This window comes from Stereum hirsutum (assembly GCF_000264905.1).
Source record: "Stereum hirsutum FP-91666 SS1 unplaced genomic scaffold STEHIscaffold_27, whole genome shotgun sequence".
Lineage (NCBI taxonomy): Eukaryota > Fungi > Basidiomycota > Agaricomycetes > Russulales > Stereaceae > Stereum > Stereum hirsutum.
The window spans coordinates 276,729-294,583 of record NW_006763157.1 but is presented as its reverse complement, the minus strand read 5'-3'; the positions used below and the strand labels follow the sequence as shown (position 1 = coordinate 294,583).

General features: G+C 50.4%; 7 protein-coding genes across 7 annotated transcripts; 5 read left to right on the top strand and 2 right to left on the bottom strand.

Moving 5' to 3' along the window:
• Positions 1 to 237: 237 nt before the first annotated feature.
• STEHIDRAFT_126517 (uncharacterized protein) lies at positions 238 to 1,664 on the bottom strand. Its single transcript, XM_007311485.1, has 3 exons — positions 1,446 to 1,664; positions 1,083 to 1,355; positions 238 to 875 (listed from the first exon to the last, which is right to left on the bottom strand). The coding sequence occupies exons 1-3, from the start codon at positions 1,578 to 1,580 to the stop codon at positions 822 to 824; spliced, it is 462 nt and encodes a 153-aa protein (XP_007311547.1). The 5' UTR covers positions 1,581 to 1,664; the 3' UTR covers positions 238 to 821.
• A 6,742-nt stretch (positions 1,665 to 8,406) lies between these two features.
• On the top strand, positions 8,407 to 8,874 carry STEHIDRAFT_69607 (ankyrin; the record flags this gene model as incomplete). Its single annotated transcript, XM_007311424.1, has 1 exon — positions 8,407 to 8,874. A coding segment is annotated over one exon (468 nt), but the record flags the coding sequence as incomplete, so codon positions are not given.
• A 66-nt stretch (positions 8,875 to 8,940) lies between these two features.
• On the top strand, positions 8,941 to 9,123 carry STEHIDRAFT_24537 (uncharacterized protein; the record flags this gene model as incomplete). Its single annotated transcript, XM_007311406.1, has 1 exon — positions 8,941 to 9,123. A coding segment is annotated over one exon (183 nt), but the record flags the coding sequence as incomplete, so codon positions are not given.
• Positions 9,124 to 9,750: 627 nt separating this feature from the next.
• On the top strand, positions 9,751 to 9,987 carry STEHIDRAFT_69578 (uncharacterized protein; the record flags this gene model as incomplete). The annotated part of the gene is made up of 1 exon (XM_007311422.1): positions 9,751 to 9,987. A coding segment is annotated over one exon (237 nt), but the record flags the coding sequence as incomplete, so codon positions are not given.
• Positions 9,988 to 12,439: 2,452 nt separating this feature from the next.
• On the top strand, positions 12,440 to 13,365 carry STEHIDRAFT_150984 (uncharacterized protein). The gene is made up of 4 exons (XM_007311484.1): positions 12,440 to 12,475; positions 12,542 to 12,616; positions 12,699 to 12,753; positions 12,836 to 13,365. Exons 1-4 carry the CDS (start codon positions 12,473 to 12,475, stop codon positions 13,195 to 13,197), a joined length of 495 nt encoding a protein of 164 aa, XP_007311546.1. The 5' UTR covers positions 12,440 to 12,472; the 3' UTR covers positions 13,198 to 13,365.
• A 332-nt stretch (positions 13,366 to 13,697) lies between these two features.
• STEHIDRAFT_143224 (mannose-P-dolichol utilization defect 1 protein) lies at positions 13,698 to 14,939 on the bottom strand (the record flags this gene model as incomplete). The annotated part of the gene is made up of 2 exons (XM_007311483.1): positions 13,698 to 14,820; positions 14,874 to 14,939. 2 exons carry the CDS (start codon positions 14,937 to 14,939, stop codon positions 13,849 to 13,851), a joined length of 1,038 nt encoding a protein of 345 aa, XP_007311545.1. The 3' UTR covers positions 13,698 to 13,848.
• Positions 14,940 to 15,734: 795 nt separating this feature from the next.
• On the top strand, positions 15,735 to 17,697 carry STEHIDRAFT_173150 (uncharacterized protein; the record flags this gene model as incomplete). Its single annotated transcript, XM_007311482.1, has 2 exons — positions 15,735 to 16,070; positions 16,135 to 17,697. 2 exons carry the CDS (start codon positions 15,735 to 15,737, stop codon positions 17,695 to 17,697), a joined length of 1,899 nt encoding a protein of 632 aa, XP_007311544.1.
• Positions 17,698 to 17,855: the final 158 nt, after the last annotated feature.

The window sequence follows — 17,855 nt, the reverse complement described above, 5'->3', positions numbered from 1 at the left end:
CACGACCATCTGCCGCTATGGCGAAACATCAAGGACGAGACTGTGCAGATCGAAGAAGATGGGCAGTCCGACGGAGATGGAGACGAAGGAGGTGAAACACCTAATGGAGAAACGCCGTGTAGAGGCAGCATTTGGGATAATGATTGCAGAAGATGAGGGCACATAATTGGAGGGCGAGGCTGGGGGGAGGGTACAGAACGTAGTCGTCATTGTGTTACGTCGGGTTGGATTGGTGTCAATGTTGAGAAACTGCAGGACGCCGGCTGTGATCAATGTTTGTCCGTCGTCGTTTGCGCAGCCAAGAGGCTTACCATACCACACACATCGTCTTTCACAAACTGAGACCACCGACCTGAACTACAAGAAAACTTCACTAGCAGCTCGGCTCAAATGTTATACCACAAAGACTATGTACTGGTGTCCTGGTCCAATGTGTCCGAAAGTTCCAAAAGTAAGGGCACCGAACAATAATTACCCATACGCATATGCGGAAGGGAGCGAAACAGTCGGCTGGCGTGGTGTGACGACGTATCGGTCGTAAAACAGCAGAATCCCAGAAAAAGTTCGATAGTCCAATGTCACAATCGTTGGTTATCCCAGAAAACGGTAAATCAGAAACAAATTAGGAAATGGGGAGGTACTACGAGGGTATTTTTGAATGGAATTAGGGAAGAGGCTGGACAAGAGGTCGAGAAGGAGAAGGCAGATAAAGTGTTACGAATATGGGTGCAAGCAGAAAGTCCATTATATGGGCGCTAAAGTTCGTGCAAGAGAAGTCCGACAGGATACGTGAGGTTGTGCGTAAGTGCGGGTGGATGAGACTAGTTGATGTTAAGCGTAACGTTCTTGATCTCGTAGAGCGGGTACGGACCGGCCTAGAACATGCGCGGACGAGAAAACAGGTCAGCGTGCAATCTTCACCATCGAACCACCGGAGCCTCGTCGCAGATCGACGACAATACAGCCTCCTGGAATGCGTCTTGGTCAATGGCAAGGAGTAGTCCTCAACACAGATCATCCATACACAAAGAGTAAAATGGCCACGAAACAAGACGTCAGGACAACCGAAGAAAGTGACTCACTCCGACCAAACTCAGATGGACAACACTCAGCAAGGCCAGATTCCCACTGGTCAAACCATTGCTGGGGATAATGACCGTGTAGTTCTGCTGAGGGCCATTATACCCATTCGCTGTCGATCCCGGGGATGATGTAGGGAATTCGGGATCAAAGGAACCGGAGTAGAGAGTGGAGCCGAGCCGGCCGGAGGGATCCGGGCAGGATTCGATGTTGGAGGAAGAGCAGGGCGCGACTGAGATCACGATTGCGACTTCCGTCGAGCCTGTGAGGGAGTCCTATTTGTTGAAAGAAATTGAAATGGAGGATGGGTGGAAGACATTATGGGAATCAGTGACGGCTCTGCGAAGGGGAAAGGAACGGCGTACGGGACGCTCGACCTGCACGGTCAAACTCTGTCCAGCTGAGACACTGGTCCCATCAGCAGGTGCACCAATGGCGATGCTCTGTGCAGCAGCAACAGCGGCGAGACCGAGGGAGACGAGTGCGGTGAAGAACTTCATTTCGAGTATTAGTGGGTAAATATGTGAGTGTGGCGTGTGGCGTTAGATGCGAAGACAGAGGAGGGATAGAAAGGTGGAGTGGTTGAGTAGTGATGGGGGGTGAGGAGAAAGCCAAATTGAAACAGACCCTTGTTTATATACTCCACGGAAAAGAAAGGATGACAGGCGGGCACGTTGCGCGACCCCGGATCCAAAACACGACGAGAAGCGGGATGACGGCATCTTCATTGTCATGTTCGACCGATCGGGCGCTAGGCCTCGCCCAAACGGGGCACAAAAGAATTTGGCTGAACCCGCCGAGTGGCGTACATCGGGTTATCCCTGTGGCGATGGTTGCCGCTTGCTGAGGAAAATTCGTTTGGGGATGCACTCACAGTCCTTGCTCAGCAGGCGGTACTATTGCTGCAAACTCCAAGGCATTCCATGGCCGTACTAGCATGACATCCCGGTGGTCCTTAAGGATCTGATTCATCGTCGGATCAGCCATCGTACTGCCTCATCGTGCCTGCTCGAACCAACGTGTAGGCCAAAATGATATCTAGCACACCATAGACCCTTCTACACCGCTCATCCATTCTCATAGTCAGAGAACAGAATAGGTTTAAGGTCGAAAGCAGTCGAGAACCTAGATGAGATGTCTGGGAGGTGGTGTGAACAAATAAAGGAGCTATGCCTCGAACAAGGCTTCGGCACGTCTTTCCTACTTCGCGCGCCTCGGCGAAAATCGCTTTCTGCGAATAGCTCTGCCCATCAACCAGACAAGCTCGGCCTTTTCAAGTTTTGGTCTGCCGGTCCATAAGTATTCTATACTCACTGCGGATCACTGGATGATAAGAAGAAAACCTTGGACATGAGAGTCTGAAAGAATCCAAGTACGCGCGCCAAGCTGCTCAAACTATGTCTGGCTGAAATACATACAGAAGCAGAAAAGAGCAAGCAAAGATCTTCATAACAGTTAGGAGCATGAGAAGTCTGTCCGATGTATGGATCGTAGTAGAGACTCACCGAGCGGACGAGGCCAGACGGGAGAGTCTACACGAAAGCAATAGAACAACCGCGGATAGTCTGGCTTGCTCAGCGTGGTCACGGCTGACGTAATTCTCCCACGAACAGTTGGTCGAAAGTACATCTTATACCATTCATACCCAGCATACCAGACCCCCATTCGACTTTCGACATTGTGAGGGCGAAGCCCAGAAGAACCCACAGCAATGTCGACGCGTCCATCCAGGCCCTTCATTCAACGCTCTTGCGCAACAACCCGTAAACATCGTGCAGCAAACTGCCCGTCTCTCACACAGAATGGGAATCTAAAACAACTCTTGGATATATGGATGGTTCGAGCGCATCGACCGTGAAAGCGCTCGATATATTCTCATTCCCATTCAAGTAGTCTCCCAAAGGCAGAGTTGACGAGATTTCAACCGGCAGCTATCCAAGGTCCGTCCCTCGCAACATCTAAGATCTTCTTCCTCCGTAACTAACAGTCTATGGAACACGACGGATGATTCTCAGTCGAACAAGCGAGCTGCAGAGCGTCGATGCCTCTTCGCTCCTTTCGATGCGGACCTCCATCTGTTCGTCAACTTCGGGTATGTCGCCCTACACAACTTCGATCTCAACCTGCGCTCGCTTCCCCGGCCTGACCTCCACACCCTCGACAGCGCCCATCCAAACGCCACAATAATTATCACCGGTTCACCTTCATTATCTGTGTTTGCTGGAGGAGAGGGTGCGTTCGCTTTTTCTTCGACTGGAAATGTGGTTTACATAACGGTACATGATCGATTGGTTGAGCTGTACGACGCGATTGAGCACGCGTGAGCCATGTTGGCGATTCGCTTGTGCTTGAGACGGGTTTATTGTATAGGATCGAATCGGTCGATGTCTGTATAGACTTTCTCAGAGCTCACGTACGCTCCCTTCTCTGTGCCTCGTACTTTGTCTCGCACACCAGCTGACATTTGCTGTAGCATCACTTCCAGGAGGCAGAGCTTTACCTCATCTCCTGTCAACGGTATGCATGACCCGCGCCATGAAGGTCACCAACATGTGTTTGGTGTGTCGGTGCATGCGCTCACGATCTACCAAGAAGACTGTCCGAGGTGTGTTCAATGTTCTCTCCTCTTCGTCGTCTTCATCTTCTTTGCCTGCACCCCATTTGCATTCACGCCACGCTAACCCCTCGCACCTCATCCCCCCTTGGCCTCCGTTTCTCCCCCGTCATCGCCCCTCTCGCTTCCTCACGCCGCTGGTGGAGCCCAGGTTTGTCTCCCTTTCCAATACATTACTCTTCCTACGAGTAAGTCCTCGTGAAGTATTTTTCCTTTCCACTTTGCACACACATACACGTAGACATCCTCGTCTTTCATCGTCACGTCCTTCTTGCGATTTCTCAGGGTATATTCTCTGTGATTTGGCAGCATGCTGCTCTGCTCGTCTCACTGGGCTAGTAAGACGAACCCTTTGGCGAAACGGTCGAAGGACGATGTCAACGATTAATCTACGCGTGCTTTAGTGATTCTGAGAATGTTCTTCGGACAGCAAAAGGATAATGTGGTCCCAGGAAAACTGATCAGATTGGTTCTGTATTTGGCTTTGGCTTTGGCATATATCGGTAAAGCCGAGAAGCTTGACTATCAGTCTTCCGATGTAACGGATTAGGATTAGGCGCCAACTAGACTCCCTAAGTAGCTGCTCTTTGACACAGATTCGAATTCTGTGAAGAACGGACCTTTGTTTTTGCACTATTACGCATTGACTAGATCCCGTAGGACAGGACATCGTCGTTGCATTAGTAGTGTTCGCTGTCGTGCACCGATATGGCATCCTCCTCTCCCGTTCTATCACTTCGACTCACTCGTCCCCGCACTCACTTTTGTCACACTTCCCGCTCTCCTTTCTCAAGCTAATTCTCTTCTCACACGCTTCAGCCGCTTGTATAGAATTTTGCCACTGCAGCGGGGAGAGTGATGTGAGGAGGGTATGTGGGTGCCTGAAACGGAGTGATGGTGCACGGGCCTGTAGACTTTTTGATGTGTTACACACAGCTTACACAGATGGTCTTCCAGTTAACAAGAGGAAGTTTCTGCGTTTGTGAGATAGAAAGTCATTCATGATTTTGTGACTCTACACAAAGCACCCCATATTTCTCTCCCCTTGTCACTCCGATATAAGTAATCTGCAAACGGCTAGATCTCCACTTCACGCCCTCAGCGGCAAAATCATCACCGCCATGCGCATTTGTGTTCTCTGATGAATCTCTTTGCCCGTCAATTAGTGCATATTAGGCCCCTTCCCCTCGTGTGTCTGAATTATCAAGACCACGGTTGATCGAGAATGTTGTAGGAAAGCTCGAGAAGCGGGATCTTAGCCGCGTGTGCTTGATCATGTAAGTCAGATATAGCTGTATCTGATTAATTTGGTCCCGCTGTGGAGCCGCTGTCGACCACGCCTTCGACACGCCTCCAGCTGGGAAGATGAGGGACATCGCTTTCAGAGGCTCTATGTTGTGCTCTCCCGGCAGTCTTTATACTTCGATAACAGTCAGAGCTGATTGTAGTATTTGCTCGTCGACAAGGTATCCAGACGCGAGGTATCCAGACGCAAGGGTACATCATAGGTTCCTCTTGGGAGTGATCAAAAGATCGCGCCACATCCTATTGTTAGGACTCTGAAGTGAGCCTGTTGTTCGGCATTATTCCGCAAGGCTAAATTCGTCGCTATCTGCACGACCCTATATTCAGTGACAGCTCATCGATTCAGGAATCAGAACTGCACGGGCAGCGCAAAGGCACCACACGCCCAGTGATCTCTCTCCCATACCACCACCACCTACCCACTACCTCTGCTCTTTACCAGTTCTCTCCCCTCTTTCCACCATTATGTTTGACCAGTCATTTGAGGAACAGTTACCCTTGATATTCGAACAGGCGAAAATCAGGTACAAAGAGCTGACCGGCCACACTATAGAAAGTATCGAGGAAATCCCTAGCGACATCGATGGGCTGATGGGGAATCTGAAGGACCGCTCCAAAGATTTCGATGCGTTTCGAAAGAAGTGGGATTCCATCCGCAAGGTGCTGAAGCCTTTCGCCGAGCTGGTCAACGGATTGGCAGAGGTATTAGGCGAAGGAATTCCTTTAATACCAGTACCGGTGATTCTTTCTTAGATGTTGTTGAGGGAAAGTTCTGCATTTTGGAGGACTAAACTTCCATTCTCTATTTCATCCATACTGCTTAGGGGGCCTCCTTCGCAAAGCCAGTATTCAAGGCAGTCAGTGCGCTGATCGCGGTGCGTTTTTATTTTCTAATGCCCTCTGCTGGAACTAGACTGGGACTATCATTATATTGACGCTCCATACTCTGCTCAGGTTGCCAAACACGTCGAAAAGAGCTACGATTATATCCACGAGCTCCTTGAAGGCCTTGTTCATCTTCTCAATCGCTACGAAATCTACATCCAACATGATATCACGCTCGCGATCAAAGAAACGATGATCGAGACCTTGGCGCACATGCTAGTGGTATTCGGACAAGCGACGAAGGCTATTAAGGAGGGACGGACGCGTGAGTTTGGTCTCATTAGTAAGACGCTGATATGATCGATAGTTGCTGACTTTCCGTTTTAGGTCGGTTCTTCAAGGCCATGATTGGGAAGGATAGCGATGTGGAGGGCGCTCTTCAGAAGTTTGCACAGTTAACGACTCAAGAGGGGAGGTTGGTCTCTGCCACTGTGCTCTCCCTGGTGAACCAAGTTCTAGGTGTTCTAGGAGATCACACCGAAGGTACCCATGGTGTCCGTTTGTGCCATGATGTGCGCGCTGATCAAAACTCTGCAGATGACACCGGAGCTATGGCTGGAGAAACCATCAGGAAGATGCTTGTTCGCATCGGTGATGTCGTGGAAAAGCTTGAGGGTGCGTTTAATTAATATCCCTCGCGATGTCCCTCATTAAGTTGTCTGTAGATAATTCTGCAGTATTTCGATCGTTGATGGAGGGTGTCAGGTCTGCTGTCCTTCAGCAGAATGAGCGACTTCAATCTTCCTTGAGTGCGTACCGTAGCCAGTATTCACTTCAAGCATTCATCAGATTGATCAAAACTAAATTACATGCGGCACAGATAATCAAACACGTCGTGAATATTTGACTTGGTTGTCCACCTCAGACATGACGAAAAGTCAGAACGCGGCTCGTGAGAAACATATGGAAGGGACTGGGAAGTGGCTTTTGGATTCCCCCCAATTCAAAAGGTGGAAAAATGAGGAGAATTCATTTCTGTGGATCCAGGGTGGACGTCAGTGACAAATATTTCTCTGTGATGCTCATTTTTCTAATAGTGATACTCATCTTGTAGCGGGCTTCGGAAAAACTATTCTCAGGTACGCATACGAATTACGTTGCCTTTTTTTTACACTCAAGGCTCTTCGGACTGGCTATCTCTCCCTCCTAGCTCGACTGTCATCCAGGAGCTTCGCCACGCCGTTGCTAAGGAACCCTTGGGTGTCACCGCCCTCGCTTACCATTATTTCGACTCACGCGATTTAGCTAAGCAATCGTGCGAGAACATGCTTCGATCATGCCTCAAGCAGTTACTGGTGCATTCCTCCACGATACCTGACGCTCTCCAGCATCTCCACGATCAGACTCTGGGTCTGAGCGAGTTCTCTGTCGACGCCCTGAAATCAACACTGTGCGCGATGCTTCCGACGTTTAAGCATGTCTATCTTATTGTCGATGCGCTTGATGAGTGCGCGGACGAGTTCGATCGTGTTGCCGCTTTCCTTGATTCTCTGTCGAGATGGTCAATCGTCGGGATACATGTGCTTCTCACTGGTCGACCACAGATGAACATTCTGCGTAGCATTAACTCGATCATACCAGCCGATAACCGAATCGACCTTCGAGATCATCCCGAAGCAAATAAGGACATTGCGTACTACATCGACTCTACTATTCGAGGCCAGTATGCGATTCCAAAATTCAGGGATCTCTCTTCCGACACCCTCGATATTATTGTGGAACAACTGATTCGTAAGGCTGACGGCATGTGTGTCTTTTGTTTATTTATCTTAAACGTGGTAGTTACTAACAGGCAGACTTTGATCTCGGTCAGGTTTCGCTGGGTCTATTGCCAGATCAAGGCTCTTCAGGAATGCGATTCTCCAAAGAAACTTTTAGATGCTCTGAATACTCTTCCATCAACACTTGACGAGACCTATGAGCGAGTTCTCATGAGCATCCCTACTACGCGTCGGGAATACGCGAGGCGTATCTTGCTGTGGCTCGCATTCTCACTCCACCCCCTCTCCATCGGCGAAGTTGCGGAGACCACAACCTTGAACGTCTCTGAGACCTTTGACGTGCAAGAGCGACCTTCTTTCGCTCTTATGGACAGTTTGTTTGACCCTAAGGAGGTACTCAGCATCTGCTCTAGTTTAGTCGTTATTGTCGGGCCCGAGGGTCAGCAGATATCCTTGGCCAGCGTTAGGGATCGGCAAATTTCTCCAGCCAGTATCATCGAGCTTGCCCACGCTTCTGTCAGAGAATATTTGATTCTAGATCGTATTCGTGATAGTAGCATGCGCTACTTCCACCTGAATGGTGACTTAGCCCACGATATTATCGCACATGCCTGTCTCGTATATCTCATGGAAACCGGGGCGCAGATCGGCTTCGGCACTGTAGTTCGCTCACTGACGAGATATGCAGCGACCAGCTGGATTACTCATTTTGCGCGTGTAGCACAGCCCTCCGAAGCACTTCGCACCACCATTCTTGCATTCAAGGAATTCACGGAACGGCCCACCGTGTGTTTATGGTCAATGATTTGGAGAGAATATCGTGACTACTCATATCTGCGTGGTCGCGCGCCAAGTATACTGTACTGTGCTGCTGTTCAAGGTTCACAACACCTTGCGGAGCTAATGCTGTCAGCTGGGGCAGATGTGAATGCCCAAAGTGGCTACTTCGGCAACGCGCTGCAGGCAGCATTGTATACTGAACACAGCAGCATTGCACGGTTGCTAATAGAGAATGGAGCCGATGTGAATGCTCAAGGAGGGAGGTACGGTAACGCTCTCCAAGCGGCGTCATATCGCGGCGATGAAGGCACTATCCAGCTCCTGCTCAGCAAGGGTGCTACCGTGGATGAGCAGGGCGGCTGTTACCAAACAGGATTACAGGCTGCTGCTGCTGCTGGGCATGAAGGTGTTGTACAGCTCCTCCTGCAAAAAGGTGCCAATGTCAATACCAAAGGCGGCAAGTATGGTAGCGCTCTACAGGCTGCATCATATCGCGGTGCTTCCTCAATTGTGCGGATTCTCATCGACAACAAAGCAGAACTAAGGGGAGAGAAGGGGATTTATTTCAATGCGCTACAGGCAGCGTCAGCCTTCGGTAACATTAGTATCGTACGTCTGCTGCTCCAAAATGGAGCCGATGCCAATGCACAGGGCGGTATATTTAGCACAGCACTTCAGGCAGCGTCGTACCATGGGCACATCGACATAGTCGAACTCCTTCTCGAGATGGGGGCAGAAGTTAATCCAAAATTGGAGACTTTGGTTGCCCAGTTCAGTAGCCCCCTGCAAGCGGCAGCATTCCGCGGCCAAAAAGCCATTGTACGACTTCTTCTTCAGAAAAACGCCGACGTCAATTCTCGGGGTGAGAAATACGGCACTGCACTACAGGCGGCATCACAAGGTACACAGGAGGATATGCTCCCGCTGCTTATTGCTATGAATAATGGCTCGGAGGCAGAGGATGGTTATCAAACCATTGGGACTGCCCTGCATGAATTCATGCATGACCGAATAGAGGCTATAAAACGACCATCACCCCTGCAGGGATCTAGAGGGCAACAGAATCCCCTTGTTAGTCTGCTGACAGATGCCTCTAAGATTTCCACTCAAACCTACGAGGAAATCATCCAGCTACTGCTTGAGGCAGGGTCCGATGTGAACGCGAAAGGCGGTCGTTACGGAAGTGCACTCCAGGTAGCATGCTACAGGGGCAACGAAGCTATTATTCAGCTATTGCTCGATAAGGGAGCCGAGGTGAATGTAAAGGAAGAGGGATCAAAGTATGGGAGTCCACTTCAGGCAGCCTCACGCGCAGGCCACACCAATATCGTCAAACAGCTTCTTGAGCAAGGTGCTGACGTTCATATGGATGGATCCGGGAAATATGGCGATGCCCTGCAATGCGCATCAGTAGACGGCCACAAGGGGATAGTGAGGCTCCTGCTCGAGCACGGTTCCAGCCCAAACGCACGAGGCGGTCATTATGGGAGTGCACTTCAAGCGGCGGCGGCTCACGGCGACGAAGAGATCGTGAAATTTTTGCTTGAGAAGGGAGCAGAGGTGAACTCCCAGGGCGGCCATCACGGTAATGCGCTTCAGGCAGCGTTGGATTGCGGCCATAAACGCATAGCAATACTTTTGCTCATGAATGGAGCTGATGTGAATGCAGAGGGAAAGGAGCAATTTGGCTCCGCACTTCGAGCTTCGTCTTACCGTGGTTACGATGATGTTGTAAAGCTTCTACTGGAGCAGGGAGCTGAGGTCGATGCAGAAGGAGGCGAATACGGCACCGCCCTCGAAGCAGCATGCTCTGGAGGTCACATGCGCATTGTGAAGCTTCTCCTTGAGTGGCGGGCGAACGTGAACGCACGAGCAGGGAAATATGGAAGCGCATTAGAGGCCTCGAGGTTTAAGGGGCTCAAAGCTATAATGCAACTTCTTCAAGAGCACGGTGCTACGCCACTGACTGCACCTGATGCTGTTCCTCAGCAAGTACGAGAGTTACTATCACTGTGCACCCACTCTCGATATGATGATGCTAACGCTGATTTTCGTCCTTTTTTCTTTCCAGGCTGGACTACTCGGCCAAGGGATGGGTATATTACCGGCCGCCAGTACCATCTCACTGAACATAAACTCAGGTGCTCCAGATGATGTATCCGATTCCTCTACTAATGATGGCTATGCAACGGCACCAAGCAGTCCCAGTTGATTTTCTTGTACACAGCACTGTCTGATCATTTGGTTTGATTTGGATGCTCATCTCGACATAATATATGTATGCAGTTACGCAACTACATGACTTCATATTCTTTTCTGTGGTTCAACCAAGATTTGCATCGTCATTCGGAGTAAGAATCAGGGCTCCCGCATGAGAGTGTGCAAAGTTGTTGAGAGAGGGGCAGGCCCTATGTAAGCTACTTTTCTGTCTGTGAGCGTACGATATCATCTACTTTGAGCCCGCCGAGATCAGCTCATAGGAAATAAAATTATCGCAGGTGAACGTCGGGTACAATATCAAGAAAGTGCAAGCAGATTTTTTTATTAAGGGCGAAACTAGAAAAACAAAATGACTTCTCTCCAACATAGAGCTAGGCGGATTTTCATTAAGGTTCATGGTGAGCACTAGATGGCGCTGCCGAGGTTCGGCTAATGGCACAACCACACATCCTCACTGGAAAGGGGAACGACCCACAGCCATACCTACCGCTGCGGACAGTGAGCTGCGCTTTTGGTCCCTCTCGCAGACGTAGAAGTTACTCAAAGTCAGAAATACAAGCATTTTTTTATAAGAAATCAAGCCACGTCGCAAACTCTCCAACCACCCGCTAATTTACTGATGGCCAGCAGTGTGAAAATGCTACGAGTTCTTAAATTAGAAGCAGAGTGGCCATTGTACAACAAGATGGCGCGATGATCACTTGCCTGACAATAGCATAGCATTCTGCTCGAAGTGCCCACCAGCCTGATGTGGCGTCAGGCCAAACGTCTTTGAGGGTGAAAGATACGGCGGAACGCTAATGGCGCGTTTATAGACCTTATCGTTGTTCATCGTGAAGAATTATCGTGGCGTGAGGATGACTAGGAACCCCCAAGCTGCACAAAAATAAGCATATGACAGAGAGGATAGCGCATGCAACTAGAGAACGGAGACTTGAGCGTCGTTGGAAGGTTCTATGCCCAACTTCAAGGTAATCCGCGGATCAAAAATGAAGGATATGGATCTAGACATTGGACGACGACACTATCAATCAACGATCCTGCATATTTGCAAAGCGTGAGTACTTAGCAAGAGAGCGTTCCCGATCATTCTATTCCGGACACCATCGATTGCCGCGCGGTCGTGTATATAAAACTGGGCTACCTGACCTGCGAATCCCTCTGTAGAGCGCATATCACTCCCCTCGTACTTTCGCCTGCGAGCCCGCCATCCCGCGACCAAGCACGAATCCGCGTACTACATCATGTCGGAATCCGTCACAGAGGCGTTGAAACTCTTCAAAGCTGCCTGGAAACTCTATGATGACATTAAGGTCAGAAAAGGAGATATTAGACCTATGATTTTGCGCTGCAGAGATCTTCAAGATACGTACGAGGACCTGTTCCTGGGGATCAAGAAACCGACACCAAGCCAACTCGAAGCTATGGAACGATTCGCGAAGTCTGTATTTCACTGATTGCTGTCCTTCACACTCTGAGAGGACCTGACCAATCATTCTTCGTCAGAGCGCTTACGAACACAGCCGAAGTAGTGAATGCGCTGAAGGGCAGGAACGAGACGTGGTATAACAGCACAATAAATCCCAGCCACAAGAAAAGCATCGACAGAGCCATTGGCAATGCGAATATTGCCATCAATGATGCTGTCGCACGGTTCAACGTAGGCGTCCACCACGAACTTGGTTCTATACATTGCACTTGCTCATGAACATGGGCGTCGTGTTAGGCTGCAGCGCACCATGTGACCTGGGACACTCTGTCCAATATAACGCAAGTTCAAGCGTCGAATAGTCACAAGATAGACGCGATACATACGTCTATAGAAGGTGGGAAGATTAGTGTTGAAGATACCCTTAGAAAAACAATAATGGTCTGTGTCGTCGAATGTTCGAGTCATTCTTTGTGCTGGCCGATCCCTTCGCTCATTCAGGAGCAGTCTGAGATGCAGGAACGAATGGAGCAGGAGGGGAGGAGAAGCGTCAGCATAAAGAGGGCTTTAGAGAGGATTGAGGTTCGTAGCATTTTGAAGCTGATTGTATCCGGGCAGCTGCTGACTTTCTTCACCTTTCTTATGTCATGAAAAACGACATTAGCTGAATACCAAGGGTTCGAATGAATGGAAGGACGAAATACAGGGAATAACTGAGGGTAAATTTGCCTGCGATCATCGCTTCTTCCACATATCTTCACAGCGACGCCGTGCTCATCATCCGTCCGGTGGTATCGTCAGATCAATCTCCACCAGTTGCTTCTGGTTCGCAAACGTCGTCGTGGAATTTGGAAACCTCTACCGATGCGTTTCCTACTCGAGGCAGATCTGCCTTCCGACCGACCACTTTATTCGATTTCGACACCGGCAGGACGTTTCCTAACACTCACTTTCCCCGGGATTCTCTCTCGCCATACAGAACCGACCAGGAGATATCATACGGTCCTAAGTGTGTGCTGTGCAAGGAAGGTTGCTCTCATAGCCAATGCATGACAGAGACTATCCGTAATCAGCGTGAGGAGCATTACCGGGAAGGAGGGGTTGGCCATGGAGATCCATGCTCTGATTGTTATGACGGACATCCGCACGATTTCTGTATGTAACTATATGGGGCTCAGCCTGTATCCGTGAGGGAAATGTACGAAGAGCTCACCATTCAACAGCGGTCGTAGATCTCGATGACCTCTTGTCTCGTTTTCGAGTACATATTATAATAGTCTTACCGCACCATTATTCAAGCACGCTGCACTCTTAAGGGCACGTGCAATCGGCTCGAACGAATCATCATGTGTACTGTTCCAAAGCGTGTCGTTCTGGTTGTCTTACGGCCTCGTCGAGCCTGCCGTATCGTACCGAAGCGCTCGTAAGCTGTCTGAGTATGCGTAGGACAGGCATCATCACGCACCCAGTGGGACCTCACAGGAATAGCGGTAAGGGCGAAGAAGCAGGGAGGCTGTCGCGCAGGAAAAGAATGCCCGAGATGCGGAAGCCTAAGCAGCGTTAGTTGTAGATGTTTGCTGAAAGTCCCACCACGAACATCGGGCGGTGAACATACTGAAGCCATTGGTCGACCACGCATGCCAACACGCCCACCACGCGCGGGGGAAAGAGAAATGAAATGAATTATCCAAGGAATAAGTTCATGTACGTACTTGCGCACGCACACACTACATGCAAACCAGAGTTTCCACACTAATCGACCCATGCGATTGACCAAAACAATCAAACCCGAAACATAAATTAGTTGGATGCCCTTAGTCCACCTTCCGTGCCCACCTCTTCCCGGGCTGTGGTCCTTGATGCGTCGTCGCATAAGTCTGGTACGGGGCAGGCGACTGTGGCGGCACCACGACCTCGATTCCTGCTCCAGCGCCATTTCCATTAAAGGCCCTCTCCTCCACCTTCTCGTCGATACTAGCGCCCGGCCCATGCCCCAACATGACCTTCTCCTCACCCTGTGCACCCTCGCCCACGCCAGCACCCCAATACTGCCACATCTGCCACCCGAGCACGATGTTCAGCACTAACGCAAGCACGAACCCAGCAGTAACCACCAGATCGTCCACCTCCGTCGCGGTGGTGAATAGCCTCGCCGCGCATCCTCCAATCTGCGCAATCACAGCGAATGCGGAGAGTTGTCCGGTGGACCTGGCACGTGCGTTTTGCGTGATTTGAGGCAGTTTCGAGAAGAGGGAGAGGAGGAGAGTGGAGTTCATGAGCAGTTGGAGGAGGTATTCCGGAACTACGAAGAGTGCGCCAAGAAAGACGGCAGTAGCGAGGGAGAGGAGGGCTACGGATGTGGTTGGGGATTTGGGTGGTGATGTGAGTGGTCGGGAAGAGGAAGGAGGGGCGTAGGACACGATGAGGAGGGTAATGACTATATTTTGGGCGGTCAAGAACAGATTTTCTCCGTATGTTGAGAAGGGGTAGCTATTCCTGTAGTTGTAGGCTGTTGTGATTGCGTAGGAGAGCGTTTCGAGGATGTAGGCAGTGAAGGAGAGACCGCGGGCGGAGCGCGCTTTGAGGACTGCCGTAGGTGGCGCACCGTGTTTCTTAGTTAAAGAACGATAAACAAGAAGAGAAAAATGCGCACTGAGCATGAGCTGTGGTAGCTTCATGATAGAACCACCGACGACGATACCAATTCCTAGACCTTTCGATGCAGAATATTTGAGACATTCAACATCACTGATGTTCAGGTTTTCGACAAGTGACACGTAGCATTTCTGAGAGAGTATTAGGGAGACGATACGCGGTACAGAAAAAAGACGATGCAGACCTCTCCAACAATAGAGACACCTAGGTCCTTGATGAACCAAGGGAAATTACGAGTTATGGCAGTCATTGCTGCAGAAAACGAGTGTGGAAGGCGAGGAACAATGAGGAAAATAGCGAACGCCGAAGACGCGCAAGACGTGTTCCTCACGTGATTCGCTTCCTGTCGATCAGCGTGTGGCGCAACAGTGTGGCACGGCGTTGACAAACTGATCAACCATCGACTTGAATGCACCTAGACTCCATTTGTGCTTCAATCCTTACCTTCGACCTGCATACGTAGCGGATATCGACGGCGTTTCCGGCCTTCGTTTATCTATTTCTCTCTAGAACGCCTGCACTCTAGCTGGGAGCGCGCTGGGAGTCTTCGAGCTGGGCAGTATCGACTTCGTGATCTTATGGTGCTAGATACTTGATAGATTGAGAATCCAAATGTTCACCAGACAGAACCAGGGATCCCTCAAAGAAACTCACCAAATATTAGTAGCCCCTTGGAACCCTGTTAGCACCCGGTACGAGCCAATCAATTACAACGGCCTTTATTTACATCATGGAAACGGCTATTAAAAGGGTGTTCTACAAAGCATGCCCTCGTGAGCCCCTTCAAACTCCCGTCCTTTTTGATCCACGAGTGAGAGAATGACCAATTCGGCTTTGATCCAGAGCGTACCGGTGCCTTGATGCTCTGCCTCGTAAGTCTTAGTGGAGACCCCCCGTACAGTAAGTACTATATAATTGAGAGCTCTAGTCGCTACTCTTGTTCCCTTTGATTGTCAAACGATTCGAAGGTCTCGAAGGTCTTGCATTTGGTCCGCCCGTTTGCTCCACCATGAAGCCTGCTCTGACATACATTTTTTTTAGAAACATGCACGCATCCCGAGGGCATTACAATGTCGCGCCCAAATCTGACCCATACGAGGCCAAATCGCCAAAGCGATCTCCATCTCGACGCGACTCTACTACAACGCTCATAGACTCGAAGCCTCGGAGCGGAGGTTGGGCTCAGCCATATGTTTCCATCGTCGCTCCATTCGTCTTGGCCACGGCACTAGTCGTCATTCATCACATCTTTCTCACCCACCTCCGTGGCCAAGTCGTCTCAGAGAGCTCACAGTTCTGGTTCAGGAATACGAGCAACGCGCTATCTATGGCGGTCCAGCTTCCTCTGGTGTTCTCTGCATTGTCTGCACTCGTACACGCGGTGAGTCCTGTAATCGATGGTCGAAGTCAGCGGTGTTTGTGTCTCATATTAGTTCTTGAAATAGATATGGTTCTACCTTGGGCGTAGGCCGTTCACCGTGGAAGAAATAGATCGTCTATTCAGCTTTCCCGCCATTCTTTCAGTCGCCACCGCTAGCTTCTCTTCCATGATTTTCATCATGCCAGCCGTCCTCTTCATAGCCCTCATGTCTCATGCTCTCCCTCTCATCGGCATATTTGCTCCCAATGCGCTATCCATCGTCCCGGCTGGTATTATTTCGAAAAACATCTCGGTACCCAGTATAGCCTTTGACCAAGTTAGCGCGCAGGTCTCGGTTCGACCTAGTTGGACCGGTTCTACACTTGACCCACCTCCCCTCGTCTATCAATCCTCATCCGTCGACTCAATTGTCGCCGTTCAGCACGCTATTATTTCCTCCAACGAGCTCGCCTGGTCTATACCGTCCGAGTGCGGCGTGCAGTGCCAGTATCATATCAGCTACGAGGCTCCTACACTCCAATGTTCCGACATCTCTCCCTCTTCTATTCTGACGCACTACGACATGGGCTCGGTATCACCCCAGTCCTCACAAGGGACTCTCTGGGGAGACCAAATTTACCCCATATTCAACGCCACGTCGAACCTCGGGCTCTGGTACACACCCACGTCGTTCTCGTCCACCCTTCCGAACTTCTACGCTTTCGATCAGTGGACCGCGAACGTCAGGCAGGACACGTATTCGATGTTATTCACCTACTATACATCGGTGGCAGGAGGTCTGCCGGGCTCAAATGACACCTACGGCGGCAGCTACTGTGTCTTTCACCGCGGGGTCTACGAGTCCACGTTCATCTTCCATAACAATACGCAGGAGATCAATGCGACCGTTGCTAGCATTGGCCAGCCACTCAACGACTATGACTGGGGTACAAACTACGACGAGTTCGATGACGCGATGATGGTCCTCACGCGGAACTCGTCCTCACCGTCCGACGACGTCTCCGCCGCCACTCTGGCGCTGACTTCTCGTGCTGTCGCCGAGTCCTTCGCCCACAACCTCGTCGGCGTCGTCACCGCCCATGGAGGCGATTTGCCCATGTCCTACCACACGAATGCCCTCTCCACACCTCTCTTTGCGATTGGATCTGCGAATACGTCGGTGTCCTGGACATCCTGCTACGCGAACATGAGCCAGGCTATCATGGACTTATTCACCAATACCACCCTCTCGTTCAACTCTCCCGCCAACCGCCATCTTCTGAATTTAACCAGCACGGCGACGGTATTGGCAGATATTGTCCCGAACTATAGCGTCTGGAGATACTCCCCTGAACGTCTTTGGTTGGTGTATGGGATCGGTCTAGTCGTCGTGGCGTTGTGCGATTTGGTGGGACTCGCGTGTCTCACGGGGATGTCTGAGCCGGGAGATATGAGTTTCTCCCGTATCATGCTCGCAACGCAGAGTCTGGACCTCATGGAATATGACGGTGACGGTGAAAAGAGTGTGTTGCGGAGTGATGTGGTAGTGCAGCGCATGAGGCTCCATTATACGACAGTGAACGCGAAGGATAGTGGTGATATTGCTACAGCCGGTCAGCCAAGGCGCGAGTTTATCGCTGTTGACTGAGCGACTTCGACGCCACGATATTATTTCGCACAGTCTTGTGTCTTGCTTGTCTTACCATCCTCCTGCGCTGCCGGCTTTTTTTTCGTATAGTCACTGTAACATCCAATACATAGTGGTCCCGTTCGTTCGTTCCAGAATTGCTCCTCGTGTCCCTGGCT

Coding starts and splice junctions, on each gene's coding strand:
- STEHIDRAFT_126517 (XM_007311485.1), bottom strand. CDS start 1,580: ATGAAGTTCTTCACCGCACTCGTCTCCCTCGGTCTCGCCGCTGTTGCT. Junction 1,356..1,445: donor CCGTGCAGGTCGAGCGTCCC/GTACGCCGTTCC, acceptor TTCAACAAATAG/GACTCCCTCACAGGCTCGAC. Junction 876..1,082: donor TCCATCTGAGTTTGGTCGGA/GTGAGTCACTTT, acceptor CGCATGTTCTAG/GCCGGTCCGTACCCGCTCTA.
- STEHIDRAFT_150984 (XM_007311484.1), top strand. Junction 12,617..12,698: donor GGGCTTTAGAGAGGATTGAG/GTTCGTAGCATT, acceptor AAACGACATTAG/CTGAATACCAAGGGTTCGAA. Junction 12,754..12,835: donor AATACAGGGAATAACTGAGG/GTAAATTTGCCT, acceptor TGGTATCGTCAG/ATCAATCTCCACCAGTTGCT.